The sequence below is a fragment of the Alternaria ethzedia genome (genome assembly GCF_023757985.1).
Source record: "Alternaria ethzedia strain BMP 0044 chromosome Unknown scaffold_1, whole genome shotgun sequence".
NCBI lineage: Eukaryota > Fungi > Ascomycota > Dothideomycetes > Pleosporales > Pleosporaceae > Alternaria > Alternaria ethzedia.
In genome coordinates this window covers 2,305,751-2,325,890 of record NW_026056194.1, presented here as the reverse complement: position 1 = coordinate 2,325,890, position 20,140 = coordinate 2,305,751, and the positions used below count along the sequence as shown (strand labels likewise).

At 52.5% G+C, this 20,140-nt stretch overlaps 8 protein-coding genes and 1 non-coding gene across 9 annotated transcripts; 5 read left to right on the top strand and 4 right to left on the bottom strand.

Annotated features, from left to right (window-relative positions):
- Positions 1 to 1,101: 1,101 nt before the first annotated feature.
- On the bottom strand, positions 1,102 to 2,799 carry J4E87_000744 (uncharacterized protein; the record flags this gene model as incomplete). Its single annotated transcript, XM_049372396.1, has 3 exons — positions 1,102 to 2,017; positions 2,128 to 2,226; positions 2,279 to 2,799. 3 exons carry the CDS (start codon positions 2,797 to 2,799, stop codon positions 1,102 to 1,104), a joined length of 1,536 nt encoding a protein of 511 aa, XP_049238530.1.
- A 516-nt stretch (positions 2,800 to 3,315) lies between these two features.
- Positions 3,316 to 4,272, top strand: J4E87_000743 (uncharacterized protein; the record flags this gene model as incomplete). Its single annotated transcript, XM_049372395.1, has 1 exon — positions 3,316 to 4,272. The coding sequence occupies one exon, from the start codon at positions 3,316 to 3,318 to the stop codon at positions 4,270 to 4,272; it is 957 nt and encodes a 318-aa protein (XP_049238529.1).
- Positions 4,273 to 4,456: 184 nt separating this feature from the next.
- On the bottom strand, positions 4,457 to 5,849 carry J4E87_000742 (uncharacterized protein; the record flags this gene model as incomplete). The annotated part of the gene is made up of 3 exons (XM_049372394.1): positions 4,457 to 4,736; positions 4,790 to 5,484; positions 5,535 to 5,849. The coding sequence occupies 3 exons, from the start codon at positions 5,847 to 5,849 to the stop codon at positions 4,457 to 4,459; spliced, it is 1,290 nt and encodes a 429-aa protein (XP_049238528.1).
- A 4,128-nt stretch (positions 5,850 to 9,977) lies between these two features.
- J4E87_000741 (uncharacterized protein) lies at positions 9,978 to 12,770 on the bottom strand (the record flags this gene model as incomplete). The annotated part of the gene is made up of 2 exons (XM_049372393.1): positions 9,978 to 12,476; positions 12,537 to 12,770. 2 exons carry the CDS (start codon positions 12,768 to 12,770, stop codon positions 9,978 to 9,980), a joined length of 2,733 nt encoding a protein of 910 aa, XP_049238527.1.
- A 259-nt stretch (positions 12,771 to 13,029) lies between these two features.
- Positions 13,030 to 13,623, bottom strand: J4E87_000740 (uncharacterized protein; the record flags this gene model as incomplete). Its single annotated transcript, XM_049372392.1, has 1 exon — positions 13,030 to 13,623. The coding sequence occupies one exon, from the start codon at positions 13,621 to 13,623 to the stop codon at positions 13,030 to 13,032; it is 594 nt and encodes a 197-aa protein (XP_049238526.1).
- A 420-nt stretch (positions 13,624 to 14,043) lies between these two features.
- Positions 14,044 to 14,169, top strand: J4E87_000739. The gene has a single exon. It is a non-coding gene; the product is annotated as a tRNA-Thr (tRNA).
- A 393-nt stretch (positions 14,170 to 14,562) lies between these two features.
- On the top strand, positions 14,563 to 15,322 carry J4E87_000738 (uncharacterized protein; the record flags this gene model as incomplete). The annotated part of the gene is made up of 2 exons (XM_049372391.1): positions 14,563 to 14,863; positions 14,919 to 15,322. The coding sequence occupies 2 exons, from the start codon at positions 14,563 to 14,565 to the stop codon at positions 15,320 to 15,322; spliced, it is 705 nt and encodes a 234-aa protein (XP_049238525.1).
- A 373-nt stretch (positions 15,323 to 15,695) lies between these two features.
- J4E87_000737 (uncharacterized protein) lies at positions 15,696 to 17,576 on the top strand (the record flags this gene model as incomplete). Its single annotated transcript, XM_049372390.1, has 1 exon — positions 15,696 to 17,576. The coding sequence occupies one exon, from the start codon at positions 15,696 to 15,698 to the stop codon at positions 17,574 to 17,576; it is 1,881 nt and encodes a 626-aa protein (XP_049238524.1).
- Positions 17,577 to 18,345: 769 nt separating this feature from the next.
- Positions 18,346 to 19,308, top strand: J4E87_000736 (uncharacterized protein; the record flags this gene model as incomplete). The annotated part of the gene is made up of 1 exon (XM_049372389.1): positions 18,346 to 19,308. One exon carries the CDS (start codon positions 18,346 to 18,348, stop codon positions 19,306 to 19,308), a length of 963 nt encoding a protein of 320 aa, XP_049238523.1.
- Between the last annotated feature and the right edge of the window lie 832 nt (positions 19,309 to 20,140).

Sequence of the window (20,140 nt, the reverse complement as noted above, 5' to 3'; positions counted from 1 at the left end):
CTCGCAGCGGGCAGTGCGTGTTCAAAGGGTTAGGGAGTTCGTAAAGTAGAGGAGTTTGGTTGAAGGACTGTCAACCAGTTTTGAAGCTCGTCAATTGGAACGCTACACCACGTGTCGTTCCTGTTTGTTGCTACCTGATCTTGGAAGCTCCAGGTTGACGTCACTTCTCAAACACGCTATGCGGCAAGTGCAAAGGTTGAACCCCGCAGTGGCAGTGAAAGCCACACGTCGAAGCCACAGACACGTGTCACGCTTCGCGCTCGCGCACCAGCCACTGTCAACTTCATGCATACCTTAGGTCAGCAATTGCCAATATTTGACTCTGTGAATATGTCTAGCCATTTCCGGTGCTTTAGTTGTTTGCATCTCAAATGCATGTGTAGGGTTGTTCGCATGCTCCAATACGCCACGACTACGCCACACTTTGCTTTTCACCCTTCATGCACGCTTCCCCAGCTGTCACATCGCAATCGGCGATCGTCGCATCACGCACCCAGGCCCGCAGATGCATCGATGGCGTAGTCGCTAATCGCCCAGAAGCAACCGTGAACCCCCTGTGAATATCTCATATCGGTTACCCCGAGCCGTCTCTTGGTGGCTGCCCATGTGTGAACGACGTGCATGAGAAGCCGAGTTGCTTTTACGGGCCGCTGTCAGATCAGAGATGACAAGGGTCCAGGGTCTTCGGTTTCATGGAACCGTGCTATATCACGAGAACGCCTGATATACCGGGTGGCTTGAGCTATATCTGGAGGTCGGCATGGGGTACTGTTGCCGAACTTTCTCAAATCTCGTTACGACTGCCGAGCATCTGTTGCGTATACCCATGTTTAAAGGCTTATGCCTGACACCGCATTTGGATCTTCTACCGAGCTCAATACGCAAGATGAGAGATAAGCGAAGGAAGGCGGGGAAACGGTTCTTGGGCCGAGGACGTGGTGCGATCGATCTCTTGCATGTAAATGAATGAAGCGGCGCAGGAGATTTCGACAATGTGTCATATTGTGGGATTCATGCGGAATAACTGGAACAGCAAGCTCTTGGTCTTACACGACGCTCTCGCTACGCCGCAATCCTACAAGAAGCCTGGGTCTTGTTCTTTCACAACGGCGGCAGCGGGTTGCCATTCGGCGTCAGTCCATCACACGCACTCTCTAGTTCGCTTGCCGCGATGCTTTGCGTAACCTCTCCATCATACCCAAGTAACACTCCCTCGCCACTGGACTTGTAGGCTTCCCATCCTAGTTTGGGTAGCCCGTTGACTGGATCCTCCGCGAAAGCAAGGTAGTAGTCTTGCGCTTGCTCGCTTACCTCTCTCTCGAAATCTGTACCGTTGCCTCTCGCAATACCGTAAGTACCGAAGTATAGCGGCAGATCAGACGAATGGAATGCACCCTGCCAGAACCGAGGTGCAATGTTGCTAAAGTTTCCGGCATACAGGTAGCGGAAAGTAGTCGTGTTGGCTGCCATGCGATCGTAGGTTGTCTTCACAATTGGGCAGAGGAAGTTATTAGCAGTTGCAGCGTCGGCCTCAGCCTGTGGTGGCCCGTATGTCGCGTTGTATGCGGGGAAGGCGCTACCCTCGTTGTCCGTTGTGCCAATAATCGCCGGTTTGAGCGTGAAATTTCCGGCCTGAGCGCGCTCCGTGTAGTTGGAGAAGACCGTGACATTGTCGACGACTGGGACGAATCTCACACCCGGCGAAGTACCATTGTCAGAGTATTCCTTCAAGAAGCTCTCAATGTCACTCGATTCGATCTTGCGCAGGCAGTCGATTTCGGCATCGGGGTCGGTCTCGTCACATCCGAAGTGTTGAGCGACGAAGGTGAAGTTCGTTTGCTGGGTATCAGCGGTCGCGATGGATAGGAAAGACGATCCAGAGTTCATGATCAGGCCCGAGACGATAGGGTCTTCGGGATAAGCGAAGTTGTAGTAATCGACAGAGATGGCACCTGCAGACTGGCCCCAGAGCGTGATACGATCTGGATCACCACCGAAGTTGGCTATGTTGTCGCGACTGCAAGATGAGTAAGTTTCTGATCCATGACTTTAAGAAGACTACAGATCCAAGAAGAAGAAATGGGTATAATAAACTGATCCATGACAAGTTCATGTATGCACACTTACATCCACTCTAGAGCGAGACGTTGATCTAGGAAGGCCAGATTCTGTTCGTCATCGGCAAGGGCTTTGGCATTGGGAAAGCCAAAGATGTTCAAACGGTAGCTGTGGTGTTGGTAAGACATGTGTTGGGTCATATGGATTGAGCTAGACTTACTTGATCCCAACGACAATGTGCTTTCCTGTTCGTTCCACCCATCTGGCTGGAACCTGGTAGGGCACCGTGGGTCCGCCCGTCACGAAACCTCCACCATGAATCCAGACCAGAACCGGTAACGGCTCCGACTCGTCTTTGTCGGTCTCACAGGTAGACAAAGGAGCCCAGATGTTAAGATTCAGACACTCCTCTGATTGGTAGTCGCGTGGCGAGATGATGAACTCCGGCGCGTCCGTCAGCCAGACATTAGGTGCATCGCCCTCGAACTGGGGGCAAGAAGGGCCTAGGTTGGTTGCTTTGAGCGTCTCGTTCGCTCTGCACTTGGGAGCCGGTGGCAACCAGCGTCGGGCTCCCACAGGCTGTTCGGCAAAGGGTATACCCAAGTACTGTGCGACGTTCGGTGTGATGTCATCTGTAAAGCCTTCAACCGGTCCAGAAGATGTGTCGACGTGCAGAGAGCTGACAGCAGTCACTAATTGAAGTTGACTGAGTCCGAGGAGGAGTGCTGCAGTGAGTGCCATGGTTGATGAATGAGTAGACTGCGGAGGTAGGGATTGGCGTTACCCCATCATGGTTATTTGTACCTTTTCCAGTACCCCAGATTATCACGGATCAACGTCGTCACTAGTCATGTTATAGCTGCATGCACCCCATCGGGGTCTTTAACCGACGAAATTACGAGCAGGTTTTTCACTAGGCTCTTGGATGCTGACATCGCGGTTGTGTTAACCTGGAATGGATGAAGTGTGAGATGTGCAACACTGAGAGATGTTTGCGCTCAGTAGGAACATATGGAAACGCTCATGCATGGCGTAATGGTTGAGAATCCTTCGTTATGAAGAAGCAGTAGGAACAAACTCGGCCGACAATGATCCGGGGCAGGCGCCGTCCCCACACTTCCCCACTTTGTACATCGGTATCGTCACCGAACCGTCGACAATGTTAAGTACGGCATCATCCAGCAGTGGTAAGAGACCTGAATCCAAGCCCTACTCCAATTCCTACTCCAAATTCGCATTCGTCGTTCAGAGATTGAAATGAAAGTCTTAATTACTGGGGCCGGCGGCTTTGTCGGCCAAATTCTGGCAAAGAAACTCATCGAGACAAACACCGCAGATGCACTCATTTTAGCCGACGTTAACCCGCCTCCCAATCCAACATCGTCGCAGAACGTGCAATGCACGTCGGCAGATCTCACATCGCTTTCCGCATGCGAAGACCTCATCGCCCAATCGCCGGATGCCGTGTATATCTTACATGGCATCATGTCGAGTGGTAGCGAAGCAAACCTCGAGCTTGGTCTCAAAGTCAACTTCGAATCTGTACGCCAGCTACTGGATACGATCAGGATCAAGCGACCAGGAATCAAAGTAGTCTTCACCTCTTCCTGCGCAGTGTTTGGTCGGAAAGCAGTAGAAAACGTAGCAACAGAGACGGACATTGTGCCCATGCCGGAGTCGAGCTATGGCACACAGAAACTCATGATTGAGTTCCTTCTCAACGACTATTCGCGACGCGGGCTTATTGACGGACGAGTCGTGCGCCTACCAACTGTTTTCGTAAGAGCAGGCGCACCAACTGCTGCGGCTTCATCCTTCGTCTCTGGCATTGTACGCGAGCCGATCCATGGAAAAGAGTCAGAGCTACCAGTCGACCCCAGCATTGGCATATGGCTTACTTCACCGCGCGCGCTGGCGACAAACCTCGTGCATGCCATTAAAGTTCCGGCGGAAAAGTTTGGGCACTTCCGCCAAGTGCTGTTACCCGGTTACACAGCTACGAGCGGAGAAATCTTGGACGCTTTGGAAAAGGTCGCTGGAAAGGAGACGAGAGCTTTGGTGAAAGAGAAGAGAGACGAGACTACGCAGAGGATCGTATTGAGCTGGCCGGCGAAGTACGATACGGCGAGAGCGAGAGATCTAGGGTTTAGTGAAGACGTTGGGCTCGAACAGACCATTCGTGACTTCATTGACGGCGAAAAGCAAAAGTCATGAACCATAATATTCCTCAACACTTTTGCTTTAGCAAGGGGCAACACACAATTGAAAGCATCGCAAGGAGAGGTCAGAGGTTGTGAAGTCGTATCATTATGTTCATTTCGTTATACTACTGTCAGGACGTCTTTACACCAGACATCTTACTAACTATATACATTATTCCTTTCCTTTTCCACCTGTTCTAACCGTAGACAGGCGACTTGGTGTAGCCGGGGAACTGCTTGAGCAAGTTCTTGTCAAGCGTCATCAACTCTGGGCAGCCAAGAGGTCCGATGAGGCTTCCGATAGCACTGGTGAGGGCGTTGAGGGGTCCGAGAAGAATGTCAGCCTTGCCTTGGGCTGATGCCTGGTAGACAAAGCAGCCAAGGTTGTTGCCCTCGAGAAGAGAAGCGCCGTTGAAGACGCCGCCAGTCAAGTCGGCAACATCAACACCGACGAAAGAGTTGGGAGTACCAGTGTTTCTGAAAGTGTGTTAGTAAGAGTTTTACGCAATGTCAGAGGAGGATGAACGTACCCGCCAATGTCGAGGAACTTGGGGTGGAGAAGAGCAGCGTTGACAGCATCCGCAAGGAAGTAGGTGGTCTCGTAAGGGTACTCAAGAGCACGACGGTACCAGTTCTCTGGGATCTTCTCTCCGCCCTGGACAGCCCTGTAGTTACCGTTGTTTCCCTCAATACCGAACCACGACTTGAGGACGTCGTATGGGAGGATACCAGTGGGGTCTTGAGCAGTGTGGTTGGCCATGAAGCGGAAGATGAAGGTGTACGCAGCAGGTTGCACCAACACACCAGAGAATGGTCCGTTGAAGAAGTAGGGGTTAGTCTGCTTCTGCACATCGAAGCGGTGGCTTCGGAACTCAGTCAAGCTGTCCAAGGTGACGACACCACCGGGTGAGTAGTCAATCAGCTCTTGGAACTGGCTAGCGACAGTCTTGTAGTTGTTGCCAGCCTGGTAAAGGTCGGGCCTTGTTGGCGAAGCATCGGCTTCGTACTTGTTGTGGGAGCCGCTCAGCCCATTGCCCAGGGTACCTGTGACGCCTGCTTGCGCGATGGATGGCGTGCCACCCATCGACCAGCTAAGAAGGTCACCGTCGAGGGCGCCACCAAGAACTGAGAGGAAGGTCGACAGGACGGGGCCCATGCCTACCACCTTTTGGGTGGCTTCGATGTATTGTGCAACAGTGGCGTATCCATTGTGGGGTAGGTAGTTCTTTAACGTGTTAGTATCGTCAACTAAGTAGGACACAGTGGAGGACTTACGTGGTTGGCGAAAGCGTTAAGACCAGGGCAAGGTCCTCGGAGGTCATCCGCTCCTGGAGCAACGTATTCGTGGCCGCTACCCTTGGAGATGTTGATGTACTGGGCCTTTGCGTCGAATTTAGGCACTGGCTCAAAGATGGCTGTTGCAGCACCTGCACCACCTTGACGGCCTTGCAGTTTCACCAGTCTCGCGGCCTCCTCGGCGCGCTTCAGGAGCTCGGGATCATGACCAGCAGCGTCCAAGATGGCAGTTGGCCAAGCGCTGACAAGGGGCGCCGCGGCGATCAAAGCTAATTGAAGAGAAGAGAAGTGCATGTTTGTGATTGATGAGAAGACTTGATGCTGGCAATGAAACATAGACCAGATGGGTCGGGCATGCTATATACCAACCTGCAGGTACGTACCCAACATCGCCATCACGTTTGCTGTCACCCATAGTCTGCATGACGCGCATCGGCGACGTGAGCATGGCCGCGGTTGACCTGGTCGTTCAACAAAGACCCCGCTGTCGATCTCTTGGTCGATAGTACACAACGGGCGACGGCCATCTCCAAGGACGCTTTGGGCTGCACGGGAGCAGGTGGAGATGACAACCACCCGCCTGTGATTCGTGAACTGCTCTCGATCGGAACCTTAGGCGCCAGACTATTACCTATGGATCCGGGGTAGTGCCCGAGGAAGAAAGGTCAGATGGGGAGAAAGTGGGATTGTGGCCAATATCAAGCAACCGCCACCCGCGCCGAACAGGAGGCACCTGCGAGAGTTATGATACTAGCCGTCCTCAAAGGTCTAAGACCTGGCTGAAGTTGGTATGCACGATGCGGTAGTTGGCGGCACTTACCAGGGGTACCCTCCGGATGTTAGCGTGCCCGAACCAACAGGATCAAAGCCCGTACCCAATTATGGAGAACGGTCAGCTTCCCGTATACCAAAGCATCGTGAGATCTGCACAACGCTACTTCCGATGCAACTTAGACACCCCTGAAGGAAATTTATCAAAAGACGGGCAGCAAAATATTTGGAAAGTTGCCTCGGTCAAAGCGCCTTGGGCCAATGACGGCGATGTTGATGGTAAACTCTCTGGTCTCCTAGGCTGCCAAGATCATACGTCACAGACGCACTTGATCGATCTTGCAGTGTGCCAACTGTATACTAATTTTCTTGGGTCGCAAATGGAGGCGCTGCTGCGGACGCATGTGGCTGTGAAGTGTAGCACTTTGCACAAAAACCGAGGAGATGCCCAGGTGTGGAGGCACGCGATGTTACCGGCAGAGATCGGCATGGAGCCTTTCATCCACTGCTCCCATCTCCGCTACCAAGATTTGTTTGCGCAGGGCATTTTCCCCGTACTTTACTTTTTCCATCTCAAGATCTAGACACACTAGTACCTGTCGTTCACCCTGGCGCTACATACCTAGGTGGAACTTTCGCATTCGTTAGGTCTACTGCAGCCGATATTTTCCGTCAGGAGTGTCATCACGCCAACATCGCCGGTACTCGTGGGATTACTGGGAAGCACTATAGAAGCAGACGTGTGATAGATGTCTCACCGTAGCGTGCGCTTTGATCGAGCACAAGTGCATGGCCAATCACATCCTCAAGCTCAGTTCCTCACAACCGACCATTGGAATAGAGCACCATGCTGCCGGTAAACACCAATGCTGAGCAGGTTCAAGGTACCATAGTATCCACTTGAAAGACTTGCAAAGCTGTGCCTAGGCCTTTCACGATGGGTGTGGAAGTTACGATTGGGTTTGGCGGAAGCGTCAAAGCTGTCCTGGCAGCAGTGCGACAGTTGAAGTTCTCAGTAGCACTTGACATTGATGCTAATGTTATTTTTTCATCGCACGTAATATGGCATTCTCCGCAACCAGTGTACGTGACGAGGCTCAAATTTGCATATCCGGCACTCTCTGGTGACATCAACCATTTAGGAGGAAAGTTTACACAGGGAAACAAAGACGGACGCATGTTCTTCGGATACCGAAGCTGTTATGTATGGATGAGATGTTTATGCCAGGACAATCTATGGACAGCTCTTTGCTTCCGTGTATGCTGCCCGGAAGCTCACCAAGGCCGTTACTGCACTCATCAACGAGCTTGACAGACTTTGCTGCACCTTTGATAAGGCTCTGACTAAGTACACGTTCCGAACTGCGGCTGGCAACCCCACGACAGCCTACAGTAGTCAAGTTCATCATTACCACACCACCCATAGCTTGAACAGCATCTCCCGAAAGTACTGCCCGTACAAGTCTGGCCATTCCCATCTGCTCCACATCGTCCGCCAGTGCTGACGTTGGTCGGAACGGGCGCTGCAGATGAAGTCCGACTAGTCGTTGGTGTTGGCGTTGGTGTGGAAGTAGTTGTCGGTGTGGGCGACTGTTGAGTCGAGGAGCTGCTGGGAGCAGGGGCCGGCGCAGAAGAAGAGCCTGGCGGCGGTGCCACGCCACCGCAAGTCCCAAAGCCAAGACGACAACCAGTGCCGCAGAAGTCTACGGAATTACCACAATAGTAGTACTCCGAGCAGCAGCTTCCGAAGGCGGAGCCGGCACACGTGGTCGCGTTTCCGCATTGTCCATTCGTCGATGGGATGAGCGTGCCGGATGGGAGTGGTGGGAGAGCAGATGAGCTCGAGGGGGCAGGGACTGAGCTTGTGGGTGGCAGTGGGGTGGGAGTCGGTGTGGGCGTAGGTGTTGTGGTAGGCTCTGGTGCTGCATCACCGCATCTTCCGAAGTCAGGCTGACATCCAACTATGACTCCGCAGTGCTAAAGAGACCCCCGTAAGCTTGCGTGAAATCGAGACGTTGGGATCGCGCATACCTCGAACTCAGTCCCACAGTAGCCATAACTTGAGCAGCATTGGTTACCACCGCATCTCTGGTTACTGAAATCAGCACCACAGCGTCCCGCCGCTTGTCGAGGGAACAAGTAGTGAAGAGAGCGAGAGTAGAGGTTTGGCGTTGTAGTGTTACGCTTCTCAAGATGTTGCGCAACGGTATCTTCGATGCCCTCTGATACGTGAAGAGGTCCTCGTGGATGCACAACGAGTGTGGTTTTGATTGACGGGTCAGCTAGAGCTGAAACTCTGGAGAGGCTCAAAGCTCCTGCCAGGCTGATCAGTCTCCAATGCATGGTAGACTTTCTGCAAAGGTCGATGAGATACCAGGTAAACCAAACATTTCCAGTGAGCAAACCGAGGTATTAATCACACTTCCACATGGCCTCACGGAAGCTAGGGACAGAAAGCCAGGCGACAATGAAAAACATGCCCACTCAATATAGCAGATAGGTTTCCTGAGTACTTGGCCGCGTGCATGTGAGGCTCCTTCGAGTCTGAGAATATGCAGCAGACCAATAAAAGACAGTGCCAAACGCGTCTTCCAAATTGAAACTGTAAGCTTTGATGGTCGTACAAGTGATTACAGATATCCACGTTATTGTTAATATGGAGGCCAACCGACGGGTATCTTTGTGGGGCCTGTTGCGATTGCGCATGTGTGGGAGACCATCCGAGAATATCATTTTTGAAGGAATTGAGAAGTTGTGGGGGGTATTGAGGTTAATGTGTGCATTCCAATTGCTCTCTGGCGTCATGGCCCGGTACGCGGATCCAGCTGTCATTGCGTCGTCCAGTATGGTCGTACTCGTAGCCGCAAAGAAGCATGGTGGATGCTCCGTGCAACCAAGCGAGTGGTGTTGTGGGGCATCTGAAGCATTTCCCGGCACATGCCCACGTGTGTCTCGTAGATTTAAGAGCGTTCGCGTGTTGAAAAGGCTAAAAGCAAGATGCCGACAATACCGAAATTTGATAGTAGCGATGACATAGTAATGCCGGATCGTCAAAATTGAAGGTTTTCTGACATCTGGAGAGTAAGTTTGATGCAAGGTACCATCCATGATGGGGTGCGTTACCGGGTAAGTTGGCCTCTTCCGAAAGCATGTATTAGCCGCTGTCATCCGCGTCGCGCGAGGCTATCTGCTGACCAGCTTTAATGAGGCGCAATGCCTTGGGCATCTATGGCGCACGCACGGCACAGAAAATACCCCATCGTTCGATCTCAGTCGTAAATCCGAGGTTTGGTATGAGGACAACAGAAGGGCTGCAAAGCGGGGAATCGCAACGCGCCCATGACGCGTTGACCTGCAAGGGAGGAAGCAGCCACCCAGCCACCCGAGGATCCACCATCAAAGTCGCGTACGGGCATCACTCATCTGGAGGCACACTACCCGTGGCATAGAGACATGCACACTAGGTCCTTGAAACAACGTATAGTTCCTTTGAGTCGTTGGCGATGCCTGCCCGAATATGCCTAGCAGGCATCAAATGGGACGTCGAGCCACTGTCGATCAACCATCCAAGTCACAGCACCACGCGATAATAAGCCGTGATCTTGTTGTAAACATGCTGGGTATTCAATGTTGCAAAGCTTCCTAACTAGACTACGCTCTCAGTCCCTCCATGAGAGCACCTTCCTCTCTCTTCCCCACAGCCTGAAAGACAGCACCCTCACCACCAATATCCAATCCCTTCTCCGCCCTCTCATACGCCTCATCACTCCTATCCAACAGAATCTCCAACTCCTCCTTCCCCAACACCTTCCCACTTTCCGTAGCCTCGACATCAAACTTTTCTCCATCGCTTCTCCTGAGAAGCTTCTGTAATTCCTCAACCTCTTGCTCCTTCTCATTACCCCGAGTCCCGCCCCGGTCATTCCGCACACCACCCTTTCTAATGACAAGCTTTTCAAGCCGACGCTTTGCTTCTGCAGATTCAAGCAATTTCTGCTCGACTGTGTTGCGCGTTGCGAAGCGGTAGACGATGACGTTGCGGGTTTGACCGATGCGATGCGCGCGGTCCATGGCTTGGAGGTCTTGTTGAGGGTTCCAGTCGCTGTCGAAGAGGATGACTGTATCCGCTGCTGCAAGGTTGATGCCTTGGCCGCCGGCGCGGGTGGAAAGGATGAAAATGTCCGCAGCCTCCTTTGTGGTAGATGGCTTGTTGAAGGCTAGGATCTGGTCTTGACGGTCTGTTTGTGCGACAGATCCATCGATACGAGCGTAGTTCCAGGATCGTAGGTCGAGATAGTGACCGAGAAGATCTAGAGTGGTGGTAAATTGAGAAAAGATCAGGACCTTGTGGCCGCGCCGTATCAGCTCAGGGAGAAGTGCATCGAGGAGGAGCATCTTGCCAGAAGTTGACACGATAGTCTCATCGGGTTCTGTCTCCGATGCGAAGGTTTCGGCTCCGTCAGTGTCTGCTCGTATGAAAGGATTGAAGAAGTTGTATGGCGAGTTGCAGCACAGTCGGAGCTGCATGATGGGGTTACCAAGCTTCTTCTGCATGAGCTGACGCTTTGCGATTTCGAAAGTCGCAGCTCGAGTTCTCTCGTCTTCAGCATCAGAGCTCAGGTCTTGTTCTTCTTCCTCGGATTCTTCCTTGTCTAGACCATCGAAGTACTCATCATCGCTCACTTCTTCATAGTTCTTCTTGGGCCGGCCTCGGCTTCTCGTTGAGGCGACAGATGCGGGCGTACCTGCTCGAGACGTCTTCGCGCTCTTGCTTGGTGTCTCCCTGTTACTCAAAGCCTTACGTTTGAGACTACCGTTGTTACTGCGGATACTCAATGGCGTTCCTGCTCGACTGCTTAGACCAATGCTCAATCGTTCAACAGCCTTTTCTTCGAGGTAGGATCGACTAGTGCCATCAAGAATCGCCTGGTACAGCTCGCGTTGCATGGAAGTCAACGGGGCGTACAACACATATTCGCGTTTCTTGGGCATCAAGCTTTCGACGTCCGTCTTGACTCTTCGCAGCAAGAATGGCTTCAAAACAGCATGCAGTGACTTGACCAGATACTGCTGTCGCTCTTCTGATAACAGTTGTTCGAAGCTCGATTTGTCTTTCAGCCCAGAGAAGTCGAACCAGCTCTCAAATGTGGACAACTTATCGAATACCGTGGGCAGAAGGAAATGCAGCAGCGACCACAGCTCCACAAGATTGTTCTGCAATGGCGTACCGGTGATGAGGAGTCGGTTTGCGGACTGGAACTGTTGCAATTCGCGAATAAGCCGGCAGTCAAGATTCTTGATGCGATGTCCTTCGTCGATGATGATGAACTGCCAGCCAAAACTGGTGAGGTACTTGCGATCGTTCATGCAGATCTCGTAGCTGGTGACCATGATAGGGAAGTCGGCGGTACCGGGGTTCCGTAGCCTAGTCTTGCGCAGCCTTTCGCGCTCCTTCTTATCACCATGGTATAGCATGACCGGCATGCTGGGTGTCCATTTCTCAAACTCTGCGACCCAATTACTTGTGGTGCTGAGCGGCGCGGCGATCAGGAATGGCCCGTACGACTTGTTCTCCCATAGATGTGCGAGCATAGCGATTGTCTGGATGGTCTTGCCCAGACCCATCTCGTCTGCCAGAATGCCATTGATGCCGTTGTTGTAGAGTGACACCATCCATTCGAGGCCCTCGAGTTGGTATGATCTCATTGTACCTCCAGTGACAAGTTTCGGCTGCCGCGCAGACTTGAGGTCTGTCATGCCAATGTCGCCTGTTTTGACATTGTCTTTGTCGTCCTCTGCTGCTTCTTTCAAGGCCTCTCCAACGTCCTGATTACCTGCCTTCTTTTCTAAATCAGCCTTGCTGAAGTAGCTTGCTATGTCCGAAGTCTGCTTCTTGGGTCTACCACGGCCCTTGGTGTCTGTCTTCTTTGGTCTGCCCGCGCGTTTCTTTGGTGTCGCATCCTCTTCCTCCTGCTTCGCCGTTGTCGCGCCATTGGCCGTGGATCCGCGCGTAGCTCGCCGCTGCGATGCTGCTGCTGTTGTATCGGCGATTTGTTCGCGCTTCGAAGTCTGTCCGTTCGTCTTCTCGTCTTGCTCGTGCTCTTGTTCTTCTTGCTGCTGCATCTGCGCAAGCATGACCGATGCATACAGCTGCTATACGTTAGCGATTGTTCAAAGCAGCATAGCATGCTGTCTCAGAAATGAACTGACCTTGCTCTTGTTCATCAAGAACTCCAATTGCTGGAACTTCTTGTCGAGTACCTCCCTGCCGCTCTTGATGTCTTCTTGCCTCTCCATCTCTAGTTGTGCTTCGCGTTTCGCGTCATCTTTTTCGCGTTGCATTCTCATGCGCTTCTCCTCCCGCTGCATCGACTGCGGTACACTCTCTGAATCCATGTCGGCTGGTGGTGGCGATGAAGCGGGTGTAGAATGCGATCCAGACATTGCGCTCGTAACGGGGGAAACGGTCATGTCGCGTACGATGAGAAGTATTGCTTAAGAACAGGATCAATGGGAACGATGGTATTGTATCTAGCGCCAGGGGTATGTGGTGATGACCGCATGCAGTGGAACGCGGTCGTGATGAAGGGGACGCGCTAAGTGGAAAATCGATGACGATGTTCTCGACGCGCGATCACGCCTGAACTTTAATTACTTTTGTCCACCCGTCCCGCGACGCGACTACAATCCGGCCAACGCGACATTAGAGCTTCAGGCGATAGAATACTGCGTCCTCTGGGTTCTCGTAATAGCTATCAATCTCCTCAAACCCGTATCCCTCATACAGCTTTCTTGCAGTCTTCATGCTGCGTAGTGTATCGAGCAGCATCTCTTCATAACCCAGCTTCTTCGCATGCGAGAGCGCAATTTCCATCAATGGCTTGCTGAGACGCATTCCCCGCGTTTCTGGCGCGAGAAACAAGCGCTTGAGCTCGCATGTCTTGGTGGGTGGTGATGTCGATTGTGCTAGTAGTGCTGCGGATTCAGCCGTGGTGGGCGTCGCGAAGAAGGGTCGGATGGCTATGCACCCTATGGCTCGCTCGTTCTCTCTTGTGGTGCTGAAGCCGGCGGTGCTTTCCTGCCTTTCCCCGTCTCCTGCCGAGGAGACCAGTAGCCAGACAGCCCCTCCCTTTTCAAGTGCGTATTTGCCAGGTAGTTCCGCCAATTCGTGGTCAAAATTTTGAAAGTCGAGGCTGATGGGCAATGACTCCGCGTACGCCTTGAACAGCTGCCCCACCACCTGCTTGTCGGCGGGGAATTCGGCGTCGCGGATTTGAATGTTCGGAAGCTCAGGCATGTCGGTGTATGTGGGTCCTTGTGCTGCGGAGGGATAATGAGGTTTTTGAAGATGCCGTGAGGATCGCAGGTGTAGTAGATGTCCACGGGTACCAAGCTTGATTGCAACACGTCTCCGCTTACTTGAAATACGAACCTGCCTTCAAGATGTTGCTCTTGAAGGGCGCAATTCTAGCCTTATTAGCCCAGGCTTGTTCTCCACTTTCGGAGTTCGGAGTGGGACTCATGTTCTCGAGGGTTCGCTAATGGTGGAGCATCGTGAGCGCTCTAACCTCACCAGCGCTTTAGTCCTGCTTCAGCTGTTTTTAAATGAGGATATATTGTATCTAATTCCTCAATTCGCCATCAAATCACGTGTTACGGTCTTATGGTGAGCCCACATCACCACACCATTCAGCATCAACACCATCTAACAATCACCAGGTCTAGTGGTATGATTCTCGCTTAGTAAGTCGCACTGAATATAATTCGCTCCCTTCAATTCTAACAATTCCTAGGGGTAAACCCAAGCACAGCTTGCGAGAGGCCCCGCGTTCGAGTCGCGGTAAGACCCATCACTTCTTTTTTTGTGTTTTGGAAGGACCCAGTCTTGAATGACTTCTTTTTTGCATGCACACCATATAAGGAATAGAAGTTTTCTTACAGCGCATCAAGCGTACGACTTATTTTACCTTAGGCTAGATCGAATGCAATCCTCTGTTCTACCAATGACTTTGAAGACCGTTGCTTCGGGTTCTACTAACAAACTATATCCTGGGACCTGCGTAGCTGAGCACTTCGCGACCTCTCTAACAAGACACTCTTCTTCCTCATACGTTTCAAGGCAACCCGCACTATTCGCAAGTTCGTGGCGCAGTGCTTCGTGGATTTATATATCTGAGAAGGTGCCTTCCTTCTGCTACTCGCGCCTCCCCCACCATACCTGAGTACCCCTCACCCAATGACCATCCGCCCGGCAACACCGGCCGATGAGCCTGCCATGGCATCTCTCCTGGCCAAAGCATTCTTTGATGAATCGCTTTTTGGCCAGACCCTGCATCCTCACCGTAATCAGTACCCAGACGATGTCAAGATATTCTGGTCCGAGTACCTGCGGGAGCACTGGAAGACACCCAGCGAAATACTTTTTGTTGCAACAACGACGGTAGATGGGAAAGAAAAAATTGCTGGCGCAGCTATCTGGAATAGACAGGGTGATGACGAGGGAAAGCGCAAGGTGGAGAGCGAGTGGGTTGATGTCGGTAAGTATTTCCAGTTGTCCTGAATTAACTGGTACCTATGCTAACATACATACAGGACCGGATGCGTTCCAGCCTCTCCCCTCAACAACAAATCGCGCTCTTGATCCCACCAATCGCAACATCTTGGAGGAAACTATGCCCTACTTCAAGCACCACTGGGATGGCGACCGCAGAAACAACTGGTATCTCGACATCCTCGGTGTTCATCCAGACTATGCTGGCAAATCGCTCGGGCGAGAACTGGTCAGCTGGGGGCTGGACCGCGCAAGAGAAGAAGACCTCCATGCAAGTGTCGTGGCTAGCAAAGGGAACGAGCGCTTCTACCTACGCTGTGGATATGATGAGATAATCGGAAACTGCACAGAAGGAGAGGGCAACCCGCTCAAGAATGCCGGAGTTGAAGGTGGAGATATTCTCTTCATGTTTCCGAAGCAGAAGCAGGAACATGCTGCCTCGTAAGGGCGAATCTGCCCAAGCATCAACCGACACTCGTATCTCGCACAACCTGTTCCGACGCGTCCGTCGTCAAGATGGTAGCCGATGCGTCACGACGCGTCGCGGTGCTACCAAGCCGATTCTCGGTCCGACAGGTTCCTACATTACTCGCTAGCGAGACTCCGAACCTTTCCAACCAATCAGCGAGATGACAAGTTGAGCCGAGTAATCTCCCGGTGCTTTTGCGGGGGAGCTTTTGCGCGCTTTCTTACTATCGTCGTCATTTGCGGGTAATCGGGGGACGGAGCAAGAATGGATCTGACTGTAGAAATAAAAATGGCATCGCAGGTTGGCATCGTGCGGAAGTACCTCAGTCATCTCTCAGTTTCCTACAATCATGAGGCGCTCATCTCCTGTCTTGGTGTCTCTTGCAGCACTAACAGCAAGCCATATCATTCCTCGTCAAGAATCCATTGATTACAATGCTGCTCCGCCGAATCTCTCCACTCTAGCTAATGCGTCGCTATTCGACACATGGCGACCGAAGGCCCACGTTCTCCCAGCGTTTGGACAGATCGGAGACCCGTGTATGCACTACACGGACCCTGAAACCGGCCTCTTCCACGTGGGATACCTGCATCTGGGTGCATCAGGCGCGACTACAGACGATTTGGTCACATACAACGACCTGAGCCCCAACTCCGAGCCGTTCATCCGCGCTGGCGGCATCAACGACCCCGTTGCTGTCTTCGACGGCAGCGTGATTGAGAGGGGAGTCAACGGCACACCAACTTTACTGTACACCAGCGTCAGCTTCTTACCAATCCAATGGACGATCCGGTATACCAAAGGAAGCGAGACACAGTCACTTGCTTTTGCTACGGATGGTGGACGTAACTTCACAAAATCAGAGTTCGGTCCTGTCATCCCTGACCCACCGTTTGCTGTCAACGTCACCGGTTTCCGCGATCCATTTGTGTTCCAGAACTCGCAGGTTGATGGCTTATTGGGCAAGCGCGATGGAACGTGGTATACCGTTATCTCGGGTGGCGTGCACGGAAAAGGACCGAGCCTCTTTTTGTACGCTCAATACGACGACGAAGACAGAGATTTGTTCCAAACCTGGGAGTACTTGGGCGAGTGGTGGCATGAAGCGGCGAATTCGACCTGGACGGATGAGGGTTGGGCTGGACGCTGGGGCTACAACTTTGAAGTCGCCAACTACTTTGCTTTGGACGAGCAGGGTGCTAACCCGGAAGGCGAGATCTTTGTTACAATCGGTGCGGAATGGAGTTACGAACCTATTGTACCTCAAGTCTCGGATAACAGGGAGATGCTCTGGGTTGCCGGAAAGCAGGAGCTCGTAGACGGTAAACTGACGTTTGAACCTACGATGGCTGGGCGACTCGATGCCGGACGATCTGCGTACGCTGCTGCTGGTAAAGTCCTTCCTGCAGACTCACAAGCTAGCAAAGCTAGCGGCTCTCCGGATCGCTTCATCACATACCTCTGGCTAACAGGCGACTTCTACGGCACCTTAACCGATGAGTTCCCAACTCCCCAGCAAAACTGGACAGGATCTCTACTCCTCCCCCGTGAACTCAGCGTCGGCCACCTAAACGTCATCGACAACGAGCTCTCCCGCGAGCAAGGTGCATGGAGAGTAGATTGCGAAAACGACAACGGCACCGTCACGCTCGCGACCCTCCACCAGAAGATCGCCCGGGAACCGTACGCCGCATTCAAAGACAATGCCACGAATGTCATAACCCAATCCGGCGGACCCATGGCAAACGCAACGAAATTCACCGAAAGCCCAAAGTCAAAGCACTGGATGATGACTGCCTCAATCACCTTCCCCTCTCGCTCTGACGACGTACGTGCGGGCTTCACCATCCTCTCCGGAGCCCAAGAATCCACAAACATCTACTACCAATTCAGCAACGAAAGCATGATCATCGACCGTTCGAACTCTTCTGCCGCGGCACAGACTACAAACGGTATCCCCACGGACAATGAATCGGGCAAGTTCCGTTTGTTTGATGTTGCGGGCGGACATGGAAACGAGACCATGGTTGAGACGCTGGATTTGACGATTGTGGTTGACGGTGGTGTTGTTGAGGTGCATGCGAATGATAGGTTTGCAGTTAGTACTTGGGTGAGGAGTTGGTATGGGGATAGTACGGATGTTAGTTTCTTTGTGGAGGGTGGGGAGGTGAGGTTTGGTGATGTGACGGTTTATGAGGGGTTGGTTGATGCGTGGCCGCAGAGGAACTAGAGTGTTGGAATTTATTTTTTTTAGAGTCTTAAGCTTTCACTCGTTAGAGTATGCTGCTATCGTGTAGAGTGTTGGAATATGGAGCTCCAGTGGGAGATGTATATAGTAAGAGCTGTTGTATGATACTGTACCCTATGTTGTTCAGATCTGTTGACTACAGTAATATTATCAGGTATTCGTTTAGACTGTCGAATGCGTTCATAAGTATCTGACTCAAGTCATCCGTCAGAAGGACGACTGAATGTTTCAGGGGAAATTTAGCTCAAGATCAGGCTCGCTCATGTATTGGGTTTCGGTGCTGGGGGAAACCGTGGGTAGCGGGGAAGATTACGTCAGCGACGTCGAGGATATCCCTCCTTTTGGCTAGCACTGCCGCGGTTGCACGAGAAGGCGCGGTGGCGCGCTCTCACCACGAGCGAAACACAGTCGGCCAGACGCAGCTCGCAATGAAATGTGTTTCTCATAGTCCCAAATCACCTACCTCTCCCATTCCGAATTCGCTCAGACACGTATAAGACATCGCGTATCTGGTTTCGTCCGAGTTCCTTTTCTGCTAAGCGCGTTGCTGCCTGCGCCTGCCTCAACGCGCGATATAAGCTCACAGTACCCTGGCACCTTTCACGCCCAACTGTGTCAGAAGCAATTCTCGTGACGCGCAATCGTCAGAACCTTCTCGTCGCCCTCCATCCACCGACACATCCGCATCCCCATTATCGAAAACCACAACGCAACCCCACCAACGAATCTCGACCCGTCCTACACGATGACCATGGCGACAGTTCGCGAAGAAAGAACCCTGTCCGACACTCCAAATGGACTCTTGCGCAGCCAACACGAGTACTCGTACCGACTCCCGACAGCCCCGCGTATCGTGGTTCCCCCGCCTACCCTCACCACCGATATGCCCGGCCTCTCCCTCGGTGGCGCATCTGGAGGGGATGCTGACATGAGCTTCTTGAATGAGCTGGACCTCGAGGACATCATACAGAAGAACACACTGCTGGAATGGGCCTATGAGCGGCGGAGAGAGGCGCAAATGATCTTGCCCTGGGTCTATCTCGGGCCCATGGTGGCAGCCAGGGACAAGGACTTCCTAGAGCGCGAGGGCATCACCATGGTGCTGGCTATCCGTGCGCAGGCTAAGAGCATGATGGGCGCGACGAATGCGGCTTCCCAGGTCTGCATGGAGGTGGGCAGCATCGAGGCGCCCAGCTTCTACAGCCTCACACCACAGTTCCCGGAAGCAGCGAGGCTCATCAATTCACATGTCGCACGAGTACGACAACATAGCTTGGAGACGACAGGACAAGCCACTCTCGGCAAAGTCCTGGTCTTTTGTGAATCGGGGAATGAGAAGTCGGCTGCAGTCGTTGCAGCCTACCTGATGCAGACGCTCCACGACATTGACTACATCAAGGCTATGCAGGTCTGCCAAGCGCAGCGCTTCTGCGTCAACTTCGACGACGTCTTGAAGAACATCCTGCGCGCTTACTGGGACATCATCGGTGCACGACGCTCTATCGCCACTTCGAACGCTCAAGCGACCCAGCAAAATGGTCTCGGCCACGGTTTCGCCGGATCGTTCTCGCTTCCTGTCCCGTCACTCAAGCACAAGCGTAGCGTCCAAGACATGCAGGACCACGATGAAGACACGGACATGGACAGTGGTATGGACGAGTCAGACGCGCTACGATTTGCAGGGCGTGATGTCACTCCCTTCCAGGATCGCTAGGTGTAGGCTCCTGGCTTCGGCGATTCTATTGATTTGTTTGTTAGGCGTTCCAGTAGCATTATACCCTGCATATCTCAAGGCGTTATATGGCGATGCGTCTGCATCTGAAAGGTTGGTTACGTGTGAGTTAATTCTGGAGCTCTGATGAGATGAGTGGATACGTGGGTTGGTTGCTCCTTCCATTCAGGCTGCCCGTAGTATCTGGTAGCGACACCAACGGGTCCAAATTTTCATCATACACGGCCCTTGCGCCTTCACACCACTTTGCGCTCTGCAACTCATGCCTGTCCTCCTACTTCAGACTGTGTACAGTCACTTCCAAGGTCGTCAATTATGCGTCTGCATCGTGACACCCCGAACAGGTAGCTACCTAGGTAGGTATGGCACCTTCCCTTGGCTCGCCAGTTGAACCAGTGTTAATCATCGGGCAAACAGGTTCATCTGCGACAACCATGGACGCACCAGCAGAGACGAATGTCTTCCATGGTGAAGCATCTCGCTCCGATATCATTTCCCAAAGAAATCATTGACTATTACTGCTCTTCTCCACTCGCAGGTCGAGATGTTAGCGAATCATTACAGCGCCTAGTGGCTGCCTTATCTTTAAGAGTCACTGTGTTCGCACGTGGCTGTGGCTCTTGCAATATTGTTTGACCCTGGCAGTACCGCCCCCATGATGGCCGCTGACTTTCACTTTGTATTGACAGGGCTGCTATTGCACGCTAGACGCGTAGCAGTCACGATGCGGTGTCATAAAGGCCCAAACATGGTGGATGCGGTGAACTCTACGGTCACCACTTACCAATATCCCTCATCTTCTTCGTTCACAACG